This window comes from Anolis sagrei, chromosome X, assembly GCF_037176765.1.
Source record: "Anolis sagrei isolate rAnoSag1 chromosome X, rAnoSag1.mat, whole genome shotgun sequence".
Lineage (NCBI taxonomy): Eukaryota > Metazoa > Chordata > Lepidosauria > Squamata > Dactyloidae > Anolis > Anolis sagrei.
In genome coordinates, this window is record NC_090034.1 from 14705002 (window position 1) to 14717984 (window position 12983).

Below are 12983 nucleotides of genomic sequence, written 5' to 3' on the forward strand. Positions count from 1 at the left end.
TGTACCCATTGCTCTGGCCCGGCCCAGTTTTATTGTGTTTAGTGTACTGTGCCTGTTGTTTATTTTGCTTTATTCTGTTTTTAATTGTTTGATTTGCTTAGATTGTATTGTGTTGTGTGTTGAGGCCTCGGCCTGTGTAAGCCGCATCAAATCCTTCGGGAGATGCTAGTGGGGTACAAATAAAGTTTAATAATAATAATAATAATCATCATCATAAGGAGACAGCAAAGCCTAGAGAAGACAATTATGCTGGGGAAAGTGGAAGGCAAAAGGAAGAGGGGCCGACCAAAGGCAAGATGGATGGATGGCATCCTTGAAGTGACTGAACTGACCTTGAAGGAGCTGGGGGTGGTGACGGCTGACAGGGAGCTCTGGCGTGGGCTGGTCCATGAGGTCACGAAGAGTCAGAGATGACTGAACGAATGAACAACAACAAGATTTGACAAGTGATATGTAGAGGTATTTGAAGGTAGGTGCAATGTGCAAATAATCCTGAATCTCTAACAAAGTGCATTTAGGACTTGATGCCAGGAGTTTCCTATTCTGGAAAGGCACACTGGAACAGTCAGGTCTTCAGGCTGCGTTGGGGTTTGTCTGATGTCCTTGGGGAGAGAGTTCCAAAGTCGAGGGGCCACCACAGAGAAGGCCCTGTCCCTCGTCCCCACCAAAGAGGGCGCCTCCACCACACTCTGGGGCAGAGAGTTCCACTGCCTTCGACAATACAATAATAAATACATTTAATAATAACAATAATCCTTTTTCTCTCTCTCGCAGAATGAAGACTCAAAGCCTCCCACAAAACTGCAAGCAGCACAATTAAATATGTGGCCATGGAATCTCGCGAATATGGGAAACAAGTCACTTCGGAAGCGGGCTCCTTTGTTTACATGGCGGGCGAAAGGAAAGAGGGGCGGGGCCTCGTAAGGACCGCCTCCCTGCCTGCGCCGAGGCCCCGCCCCTCACCAGCTGTTTCCCGCCTTGAGCAGCAGCAGCCGGAGGAGGAGGAGGAGGGAGGCGCGCGCGCACACGGCATACACACACACACAGAGGCACGCTTTTACACACACACAGGCGCGCGCGCACGCTTCTTTCTTCCCCCCCTCCTCCTCCTCTTCCCCCCTCCAGAGAAACACGCGCGGATCCGCGGCCGAGGAGGGGGAGGCCGAAGAGGAAGGCACCCCCTCCCTCCCTCCTTCCCTCCCTCCCTTCCCCCTTCCGATGGAGTACTTCGTGGTCCCCGCGCCCAAGGTGCCTCCTCCTCCTTCGGCGCTGCAGCAGCAACAGCACCAGCCCTTCCGGAAGTCCGAGAAGGAGGTCATCGGGGGGCTCTGCAGGTGAGTCTGTCTCCAAAGGGAGGGGGGAGGAGAGGGAGGCCCCCTGTCGGCGGAGGAGGGGAAGGGGACACCAGCAGGCAGGGCCACGCGGTTGCTGCGCTTCTCGAGGGAGGGAGGGAGGGAGGGAAGGAGAGGGGCGGGCGGCCAGGAGCACAAGGCGGCCACGCGCTTGCCTCTCGCTTTCCCTTTCCCTCCCTCTCTCTCTTTCTTTCTGCCGCCTCCCGCGTGTTGACTCCTCGCCTTCCTCGGGGCCTGGCGGTGACTCTGCAGCCTCCTCCGAGGGAGGGAGGGAGGGGGCGGGGCTTGGGCCGCAAGGGAAGCCGGGACTTGTAGTTGCGCCCTCGCCCGCCTTTGTCAGCCGCCGAAGAGGAGGAGGAGGAGGAGCCGCACGTGGCGCTGGGAGACAGGCCTTCCTGGGGGGCTTCCATGGGCCAGCTTGGGACTTCCGCCCCTCCAGGTGTTTTGGACTGCAACTCCCACCATTCCTAACAGCCTCAGCCCCTTTCTTTCCTCCCAAATTAGTAGGTTGAGATAGCTCCTGCATGGGCCAACTTGGGCCCTCCCTCCAGGTGTTTTGGACTGCAACTCCCACCATTCCTAACAGCCTCAGGTCCTTTCCTTTCCCCCAAAATTAGTAGGTCAAGATAGCTCATGCTTGGGCCCTCTCTTTAAGTGTTTTGGACTGCAACTCCCACCATTCCTAACAGCCTCGGCCCCTTTCCTTCCCCCCAAATTAGTAGGTCGAGATAGTTCATGCATGGGCCAACTTGGGCCCTCTCTCCAGGTGTTTTGGACTGCAAATCCCACCATTCCTAACAGCCACAGGTTGAGGTAGCTCATGCCTGGGCCAACTTGGGCCCTTTCTTCAGGTGTTTTGGACTGCAACTCCCACCATTCCTAACAGCCACAGGTCGAGGTAGCTCATGCCTGGGCCAACTTGGGCTCTCTCTCCAGGTGGTTTGGACTGTAACCCACCATTCCTAACAGCCTCAGGTCCTTTCCTTTCCCTTACCCCAAATTAGTAGGTCGAGATAGCTCATGCATGGGCCAGCTTGGGCCCTCTCTCCAGGTGTTTTGGACTGCAACTCCCACTATTCCTAACAGCCTCAGGCGCTTTCATTTTCCCCCAAATTAATAGGTCAAGATAGCTCCTGAATGGGCCAACTTGGGCCCTCCCTCCAGGTGCTTTGGACTGCAACTCCCTCTATTCCTAACTGCCTCAGGCGCTTTCCTTTTCCCCCAAATTAGTAGGTCGAGATAGCTCATGCATGGGCCAACTCCAGGTGTTTTGGACTGCAACTCCCACCATTCCTAACAGCCTCAGCCCCTTTCTTTCCCCCCAAATTAGTACGTCGAGATAGCTCATGCGTGTGCCAACTTATTATTATATTATTATATTATTATTAACTTTATTTGTACCCCGCTAGCATCTCCCGGAGGACTCGATGCGGCTTACACAGGCCGAAGCCTCAAACACAATACAATAGAGAGTAGAATATAACATCACAACAACAAGGCAAATCAAACAATAAGCAAAATAACATAACACCGCAATACTAAGCAAATCAAACAATAAGCAAAACAACAATGGCAGTACATCAGGACATTATTAAAAACTTAGGCCCTCCCTCCAGGTGTTTTGGACCGCAACTCCCACCATTCCTAACAGCCTCAGCCCCTTTCTTTCGCCCCAAATTAGTACGTCGAGATAGCTCATGCGTGTGCCAACTTAGGCCCTCCCTCCAGGTGTTTTGGACCGCAACTACCACCATTCCTAACAGCCTCAGGCCCCTTCCTTTTCCCCCAAATTAGTAGATCAGGATAGCGCATGCCTGGGCCAACTTGGTCCCTCCCTCCAGGTGTTTTGGACTGCAACTCCCTCTATTCCTAACAGCCTCAGGTCTTTTCCTTTTCCCCCAAATTAGTAGGTCGAGATTGCTCATGCATGGGCCAACTTGGGTCCTCCTACCCCCTCAGCTTAAGTGGCTGAGGGAGAAAAAGAAGAGGCCTGGAGTTGTTAAGAATGGTGGGAGTTGAAGTCCAAAACACCTGGAAGGAAGGCCCAAGTTTGCCCAAGCTTGTTCTAGAATGATAGAATCCTAGATTAGAAGGACCATCCATTATCTTGATCCATCACAGTATGGTTTTAGGCCTGGCCATGGAACTGAGACAGCCATGGTCTCCTTTGTGGATGATCTCAGCTGGGAAGTGGACAGGGGTGTTGTGTCCCTGTTGGTTCTCCTGAACTTTTCAGTGCCTTTGGTACTGTAGACCAGACATCCTCAAACTCTGGTCCTCCAGCTGTTTAGGCTTCCAACTCCCAGAAGCCTTCGCCATCTGTTCAATGGTCAGGGATTGTGGGAGTTGGAGACCCACACAGCTGGAGGGCCAGAGTTTGAGGATGTCTGCTGTAGACCATGGTATCCTTCTGGGATGCTTCGCAAGAATAGGGCTTGGAAGCACTGTCCTGCAGTTGCTCCGGACCTTCCTGGAGGATCTCTCTTAGAAGGTGGTGTTGGGGGGCACCTGCTCAGCCCCATAACCATTGTCCTATGGGGTCCTGCAGGGATCAATGTTGTCCCCCATGTTGTTGTAACATCTACATGAAACCGTTGGGAGAGATCATCTGGAGTTCAGTGCCATTTGTATGCAGATGACATCCAGCTCTATCATTCTTTCCACCTGCTGCTAAGGAGGCTGCTCAGGTCCTGAACTGGTGCCTGGCAGCTGTGGTGGCCTGGATGAGGGCAAACAAATTGAAACTGAATCCAGACAAGACAGAGGCACTCCTGGTCAGTCGCAAGGTTGAACAGGGCATAGGGTTACAGCCTGTTCTGGATGGAGTTGTACTCCACCTGAAGACACAGGTCACAGCTTGAGAGTAATCCTGGACTCATAGCTGAGTCTGGAACCCCAAGTCTCAGCAGTAGCCAGGGAGCCTTTGCACAATTAAAACTTGTGCACCAGTTGCGAACGTACCTTGAGAAGCCAGGCTTGGCCACGGTGGTCCATGCGCTAGCTACATCTTGTATAGACTACTGCAACACACTCTACATGAGGTTGCCTCTGAAGACTGGAAGCCTCAAGTAGTCCAACAGGTGACAGCCAGGTTCCTCACTGGAGCAGTGTACAGGGAGCACACAACCCTCCCTGTTTCGTCAGCTCCACTAACTGCCAATTTGCTTCCAAGCACAATTCAGAGTGCTGGCTTTAGCCTATAAATCCCTAAACAGTACCGGCCCAGCTTACTTGTTCAAGCGTATCTCCCTTTATGATCCAGTGCAATTGTTAAGATCTTCTGGAGTAGGCTCTGTTCTCAGTCCCACCCCATCGCAGGTGCAGTTGGCGGGGACAAGAGACAGGGCCCTCTCGAATCTCAAGACCTTGCTATTTAAGTAAGCTTTTGGGGATGAATATGACCCATAAATATGACGGAACCTGTATAAGAAATGCAAAAGCAATTGGTTTAATGTTTATAAAGCTAAGTTGGTGCTAGTCTTTTGATACGTTTTTCATCATCTGACAGAGTATTGATAATGGACATGTATATGTTTATACAGTTTTAAAATGTGTTTGCTGTTATTGTCTGAATCTGGCATTGAATTATTGCCATAGTTTGTAAGCCCCCCTGAGTCCCTCTTCGGGGGTTATAAGCGTGAGGTATAAGTACAGTAAATAAATAAATAAATAAACAAACAAACAAAACACCTGAAGGACCAAAGGTTGGGAGACACTGCTCTGGATCATGTGAGGCCCAGAGGGGCTTTAGGGGCTAAAACGGGGGGCTGGCAGCCTTGGCTTCCCTTTCCCTGGCTCGGTATGAGAGTCTGGGGCTGCCAAGGTTCCGATGTTAAAGCAGTAGGTCTAGGCCAGGCATGTGCAAACTTTGGCCCTCCCTCCCAGTGTTTTGGACTTCAACTCCCACAATTCCTAACACCCTCAGGCCCTTTCCTTTTCCCCCTCAGCCACTTCAGCATTAGGAATTGTGGGATGAAGTCCAAAATACCTGGAGGGAGGGCCAAAGTTTGACCATGCCTGTTCTAGAACGATAGACTCCTAGAGTTGGAAGGGGTTCCCCAAGGCCATCCAGCCCATGCCTGGTCTAGAGGTTGATTGTTTGCCCTTTACACTCCACATTGCAGCACAAAGAGGGGTTTTTTTGAGGGGGGGGAGGTCACTGGGAAAATGAATATCAGAATTGCATGGAAGAGTTCTGCTTCCCTCTCTCTCTCCGCTTTGGCATCTCTAGGTTGCCAGGAGCAGGCCTGTTGGGTTCCCAGCTGGGCCATGCCCCATGACCTCCCCTCTGTCCCCCACAGCCTGGCCAACCTGCCCCTGACCCCTGAGACGCAGCGGGACCAGGAGCGGCGCATCCGGAGAGAGATCGCCAACAGCAATGAGCGCCGACGCATGCAAAGCATCAACGCGGGCTTCCAGTCCTTGAAGACCCTCATCCCACACACGGACGGGGAGAAGCTCAGCAAGGTTAGCAGGCATTGGGGGTATTGGCATTGAGGCCCCAAGCAGGAAGCCCAGGCCCCTTCTTCAAGTTTGCAATTATTTGGCGACTGTTGCACACATTTAGTTTAGCTGATTCTGTCATAATGTTGAAGTTGGTTGTAACTGGTGAAGGGCCTTGAGTACCAGTTTATTCCAGTGGGCAAGGGCTCTCTGCCCATCCTTTGTGCAAAAACGAAACCAGTGTCCCTCATGCAAAATGTGAACTTTGCCCGCAGTCGAGGGTCCCTCAGACCGCGTCTTGCCCTTCCGCAGAAGCGAAAAGAGTGGCGGGATTGTTTTGTTCTCTTTTATGGGGAATCCAATAATCCAGGGTTTCCTTTCTGGGCTTAAGGTGGACTTTGTACAGGCGGCAGGTGCAGGCTTTCCTGAGTTTGCAAAGGCAAGCAGGTGTATCAGATCAAAACTGACAACAAGTAAACATCTTTGCATTTTATTCGGGGACTGCATATTTAGTTGTTTAGATTTTACGACTATGCAATTGAAAGTGTCTTGTGCAAACCCCCAGGTTTTGTGAAGGAGATAAAAGTATATTATCAATGGAGTAAAGGCGGAAACTTTTACACCTTTGATTGGTTTCTCGGCTGCTGGAATTGTGGCCAACAGAAATGAGAAGTCTTTTGTGTTGAGAATCAGAGAGAAAACTCCGCAGACTTTTTTTCCTGCACCACAAAAGATTGCGGCATGGTTGGTCTTTGTGGCAAACATTTCCCAAAACGTTTTCAGGGCACAAAATGCTGGACTTTGAGTGAAAGAGAAAGTGTTTCTCTGCCTCTGTGTTAAAACTCAGCCAGTTTTGTATAGGAGGGTTAGTGCCTTCATAGAATCCTAGAGTTGGAAAAGACCTGGTGGGCCATCCAGTCCAACCCCATTCTGCCAAGAAGCAGGAAAATTGCATTCAAAGCACCCCTGACAGATGGCCATCCAGCCTCTGTTTAAAAGCCTCCAAAGAAGGAGCCTCCACCACACTTTGGGGCAGAGAGTTCCACTGCTGAAGAGCTCTCACAGTTAGGAAGTTCTTTCCAATTTTCAGGTGGAATCTCCTTTCTTTCCTGTAGTTTGAAGCCATTGTTTCATTGCATCCTAGTCTCCAGGGCAGCAGAAAACAAGCTTGCTCCCTCCTCCCTGTCACTTCCCCTCACATATTGATCCATGGCCCTCATCATGTCTCCTCTCAGCCTTCTCTTCTGCAGGCTAAAGATGCCCAGCTCTAAGCTGCTCTTCATAGGACTTGCTCCCCAGATGCTTGATCCTTTTAGTTGCCCTCTGGACACATTTCAGCTTGTCAACATCTCCTTTCAATTGTGGTGCCCAGAATTGGACACAGTGTGAATTCCAGGTGTGGTCTGAGCAAGGCAGAATAGAGGGGTAGGATGACTTCCCTGGATCCAGCCATGATACTCCTACTTATGCAGTCCAAAATCTCATTGATTTATTTTAGCTGCCACCATGGCCTTCATTGTCATCAGTAGAAGTCCAGCCTGACTCACGAGCCCATCACAGCCATTGTCACTTGAAAGGGCTCCCGCTTTTAAGGGCTGTGCTTTTCATTCCACTGAATGTCTACAACTTTTGTATGGCATGGATTGTGAGGTTGCGTCTGTTCTAACTCTTGAGCCCTGGACAGTGGTTCAGCTGTGGAACTCTCTGCCTAGAAGTGTGGACTTCTGCTGAATCTGTGGATGGGATCCGTAATGAGATTGCTTGCCCTTTTAGCCTGCCTCCTTCCCCTTGAGTTCATCATGGCTATTTGTGTGTCCAAATTACAACAGCCCATTGGTCATTTGGAGTTCTGCTGAGAGGCCAGGCTGGAGCCTATTGCTGCTACCTTGAGGCATTGATCCATTCCCGGAGCTTAGTGCTCTCAGCGTGTCTCCTTTATTGCCCAGGGGACCAAAGGGACAATAGGCTTTGCCTCCTTGTACCCAGGGATCGGGTGAGGATTGCCTTCTTCCTCTACTTCTGCTGAATCTGTGGATGGGATCCGTAATGAGATTGCTTGGCCTTTCAGCCTGCCTCCTTCCCCTTGAGTTCATTATTGCTCTTCTTGACTCCTCTGTGCCTCTTCTCGCTCTCTCCGCAGGCAGCCATCCTCCAGCAAACCGCCGAGTACATCTTCTCTCTGGAGCAGGAGAAGACACGGCTGCTGCAGCAGAATGCACAGCTCAAGAGGTTCATCCAGGTGAGGCACAAGCATGGGCAGCCCAGTTGCCGCCTCCTCTTTGACCTCCCCCTTCTCTGACCTCCACTTTCCTTGTCTCCTTGTCGGCAGGAATTCAGTGGCTCCTCACCGAAGCGGCGACGAGCGGAGGACAAGGACGAGGGCATCGGCTCCCCGGACATCTGGGAGGACGAGAAGGCCGAGGACCTGCGCCGGGAGATGATAGAGCTCCGGCAGCAGCTAGACAAGGAGCGTTCCGTCCGCATGATGCTGGAGGAGCAGGTGAGTGCCGGAAGGTGCCTCGGGGGGCAGGGATAAGGGATAAGGGGACCCCTAAAACAAACTTCCAGTACAGAGGGTGCACTTGATTTCCCGTTGTGAGCCCTCCTGCAATGGAGGAGCGTGATACAAGTATTTAACTCCTTCCCCATGGCTCCTGCTGACCCCTATGCTCCCCCTCCCTTGCCAGGTGCGTTCCCTGGAGGCCCACATGTACCCAGAGAAGCTTAAGGTGATCGCCCAACAAGTGCAGCTGCAGCAGCAGCAGGAGCAGGTGAGGCTGCTGCACCAGGAGAAGTTTGAGCGGCATCATCAGAGCCACGGACAGGTGAGCCCCTAAAGGGCGGCACCTTTGCAGATGGCACAGGCCAAGAGGGTAGGGAAGGAGGGGACCCCCATGCAGGAGGGCCCCTCCAGCACTACTTGTGGAGAGATTCCTGACTTCATTTTGACCCTATCTGCTCCCCAACAGCTCTTTCCGGGACAGAGCCCCCCGGCACCCACCCACCACCCCTCTGTGATTGTGCCCCCACCATCGCACCATGTGACAGTGGTCACCATGGGCCCCTCCTCCGTCATCAATGCGGTTTCCACCTCCCGACAGAACCTAGACACCATCGTGCAGGTGAGCCCAAGGGGACAGGGCACGCAATGGCCCCAGAGGGCACAGAGGGAAGGGTACTGCGAAGAAAAACTTTGGCCAGGTGCCAGTGAGCCCTCCTAGGGACAATTAATCTCGCTGGGCCCTGGCTCTGTCAGGAAGGTTCACCGACGCCCCCTTTTGGACAGGGGGTGTCAAGACAGCATCCGGACTGCTCCAAGGCAAGACTTCCCATTGTGATATATTTGGGGGGGGGGGGGGGGGGGAGTCAAGTAATTACTTACCCCAAACCTCTTGTCCTATCCAGCCAGTTTAAACTCATATACTGTGTTTTAATCTCTGTCCTGTGTATTATACATTATATAGAAATGTTTTAATATGTATATTTTATAGAACTACATTTTAATATGTGTTCATAGAATTTTTGCTATGCTTATAAATAATATAAGTAAACTAAATTTATAGCCCACCACTATCTCCCAAAAGGGACTCGGGGCGGCTTACAAGACACTCCAAGGTGCAGCGTAACATAAACGGTACATGAGTCTAAAACAATATCACATAAAAAATTTTAAAAGCCACTATCAACACATATAAAAATACAATAACACAATTTTAAAAACGCAGACCATCTGTAGTTAAAACTAGCTCCCATCAATTCACAACTAAAGTGCCAGAGTGTTAACCTCACATAAGCCCATTTCAGCCTACTTGAGCCCAAAAGCCTGCTTAAAAGTTGATGTTTGTAGGCTGTATCAGAAAGTTTCAAGGATGGGGGCTAACCTAAACTCTTTTGGGAGGGTATTCCAGAGCCGGGGTGCCACTACAGAGAAGGCCCTCTCTCTCGTTCCCACCAATTGTGCTTGAGATGGAAGTGGGACCGAGAGAAGGGCCTCCCCTGCCGTTCTCAAAGCCCGGACCGGTTCATACAAAGACATGCGGTCTCAAAAATAGGTTGGACCCGAAGAGTATAGGGCTTTGTAGATAATAACCTGTACCTTGAATTGGCTTGGAAGCTTGTCGGAGGCCAGTGGCACTGTTTTAGTAAGGGTATAGTTCTTATGTGTTTTGACTGCTGTGACTCATCTCAAGCCATGAGAAGAGGTGAATGAGAAATAAATTATTATTATTATTATTACTATTATTTCACAAACTGTCCCCTGTATTGAGGCGACAGTCCACATTGGCTACTCAGTAGAAAAGCAAGGGAGTCCCACAGAACCTCAAATGTGGGTGCTTGGTCTGGGTGCTCTGGCCTTGGACCCTTTGGGAGGGCAGTCCACTCCTCAGATGGTGGTGACCGCCCCATTGGTGAGCAGGGGTCTCATGCCACCTTGCCCTCCCCTTCCCTTCTTACAGGCCATCCAGCACATCGAGGGGACGCAGGAGAAGCCTCTTCTGGGGGAGGAGGAGGAAGAGGAAGAGCGGCGCCGGCGGAGGGCTGTAATCGTGGCCCGGTCCGGCTTGGACCCTTCCCTTTCAGACACAGCCTCTGACTCGGAAGTGGCAGCGGAGGAGGAAGACACCGAGGAGGAGGAAGAGGAGGAGGAGGCAATGGAGCACAGCAAGGCCCCCGAGAGGAGGCCCTGACCCCACTGGACGCGGGAGGAGGGGGGGCGTCACATTTTTACAAAACACCGTGGCAATTCAGGTCTCTTTTATGACCTTTTCAATACTGTAAAGGGAGGGGGCCTGCAGGAGGAAGGCTCCCCTCAATTCGGCTCACAGAAAGGCCAGAGGGAGAAGAAAGGGTCGGCTTCTCAGGGCCCCTCCCTGGAGGGCGGTGGGTGGCCTTGGTCCCTCGGGACTCAGCACTGATCTTCCTCTATGGGTTTGTGTCCCATAAACATGGCCTTTCCCCCTCTGCTCTCTGTCGCTCTCCTCAGGGGTCAAGATGGCCCTTGGAGGTGGCATTAAGGGGCCAATGGGGGGGACCATGAACTCTGAGATGGGGGCTTGGCTATGCCCTGCCAATCCTAACCCCCCCCCCCAACTCTCAGGGGTCACTGCAGGGTCAGGGGCCTTTTCCCCACTTCGAGGGGAGGGGGTACTGCCCTCTCTTTTGTTTCTTCTCCATGGGTTGGTGGTTTCCTTTTTTTAGCATTTCTTAATTTCTGATTTATGAAGCACTTAATCCGTTCCATGGATCTGACCATTGCTCCCCCCTCCCTCCCTCCCGTGATGTTCACTCTTCACCCTTTTTCATTTTGGCCGCTCCCCACCCCCACCCCACCCACTCCCCTTTTGACTAGTGGTCTAGGCCAGTGTTGACTATAGGGCCCTCTGTGGGCATTCGGTAGCCCCACCCCCACCCTCCAAAGCCACGGCTCTTCCTCCTCCATTCTCTCTCTTCCTTTATTTTTTTATTTTTTATCTCTTTTGGGGTTTTTTTTTTACAATTTTTTGGGTCTTCATGTTCATTGAGATGCTATTATATTTTGTTAAAAAAGTGGAAAAAATGAAGCATGTGCTTTTTTGTAAAGAAACAAAATAAAGTTTGTACTTTGTTTTTTAGATGTTCTGGCTTGTGGATGTCATTGTTGGTGGGAAGGAGGGAAGGGATCCTGGGATTTGTAGTTTGGTGGCGATAAAGGGCTCTTCAGCAGGAGGATCTGCTCTCCCAGGAGCTGTAAACTGGGACCAAAGTGGGGTAATGGTGAGGACCACAGAGAGTCTCGAGATGGATTCAACATGTAGTGAACTCCAATGCTTACAAAAGTCTCCTCTTTTTGATTTTTTAAATTTATTTTGTGTCAGGAGTGACTTGAGAAACTGCAAGTTGCTTCTAGTGTGAGAGAATTGGCCGTCTGCAAGTACGCTGCCCAGGGGACACCCAGATGTTTGATGTTTTCCCATCCTTATTGGAGGCTTCTCTCCTGTCCCTGCATGGGAAGCTGGAGCCAATAGAGGGAGCTCAACTCGCTCTCCCTGGATTCGAACCGCTGATCCGTTGATCAGCATTCCTATCGGCACAAGGGTTTAACCAATTGCGCCACTAGGGGCTCCTTGCCAAAAGATAAGCCTTCTAGGCCAGAATGAAGGCTCTCAAAAGCAGCTACATTGGCATCCTAATAATAATAATAATATAAAATACCTTATTTGTAGTCCGTCCACTCTCCCAGAAGGGACTCAGAGTGGTTTACATATACTACAAAAAACAAGCATTCAATGTTTCAGGTGAGTACGATCATATCAAAATAATACACATTAAAGCAACAGTAATAACAGTGAGCTCATAACAAAGAATTAAGCATTGTGATGAAAAATAAAACAATCCAATAAGGCAGTGTTTCTCAACCTGGGGGTCGCAAGGGGGTGTCAGAGAGGTCGCCAAAGACCATAAGAAAACACAGTATTTTCTGATGGTCATGGGGATTCCATGTGGGAAGTTTGAGCCAATTCTATTGTTGGTGGAGTTCAGAATGTTCTTTGATTGTAATGGAACTATAAATCCCAGCAACTACAACTCCCAAATGTAAAGATCTATTTTCCCCAGACTCCACCAGTGTTCACATTTGGGGATATTGAGTATTAATGCCAAGTTTGGTCCAGATCCACCATGGCATGAGTCCACAATGCTCTCTGGATATAGGTGAACTACAACTCCCAAACTCAAGGTCAATGCCCATCAAACCTTCCAGTGTTTTCCATTGGTCATGGGAGCCAACTTTGGTTCAAATCTATTGCTGGTGGATGATTATAAGAGTGAACTATAAATCCTAGCAACTACAACTCTCAAATTACAAAATCAATCCTCCCCCAACCCCACTAGCATTCACATTTGGGTGTATTGGGTATTTGTGCCCAGTTTGGTCCAGTGAATGAAAATGCATCCTGCATATCAGATATTTACATTATGATTTATAACAGTAGTAAAATGACTGTTATGAAGTAGCAATGAAAACAATATTATGGTTGGGGGGTCACCACAACATGAGGGACTGTATTAAGGGGTCACGGCATTAGGAAGGTTGAGAACCACTGCAATAAGGCATAGTTAGTTAACAGGAGTCCTTCTGTCCCTGTGTTTCCCAGGACAGCCACCAGGGGGCACTCCTCCTGCAGAAGGACCAATCTTGACATTTCACGT

At 50.5% G+C, this 12983-nt stretch overlaps 1 protein-coding gene across 2 annotated transcripts; it reads left to right on the plus strand.

Moving 5' to 3' along the window:
* The first annotated feature begins 956 nt into the window (after window positions 1-956).
* Window positions 957-11407, plus strand: LOC137098010 (transcription factor AP-4-like). Of its 2 annotated transcripts, none has more exons than XM_067473666.1 (7): window positions 957-1334; window positions 5654-5819; window positions 7936-8034; window positions 8125-8295; window positions 8483-8566; window positions 8765-8917; window positions 10253-11407. In XM_067473666.1, the coding sequence occupies exons 1-7, from the start codon at window positions 1219-1221 to the stop codon at window positions 10481-10483; spliced, it is 1020 nt and encodes a 339-aa protein (XP_067329767.1). In that variant the 5' UTR covers window positions 957-1218; the 3' UTR covers window positions 10484-11407. The 2 variants fall into 2 exon arrangements, with proteins under 2 accessions (XP_067329767.1, XP_067329768.1); XM_067473667.1 differs by having other exon boundaries at window positions 959-1334; window positions 8483-8620.
* Window positions 11408-12983: the final 1576 nt, after the last annotated feature.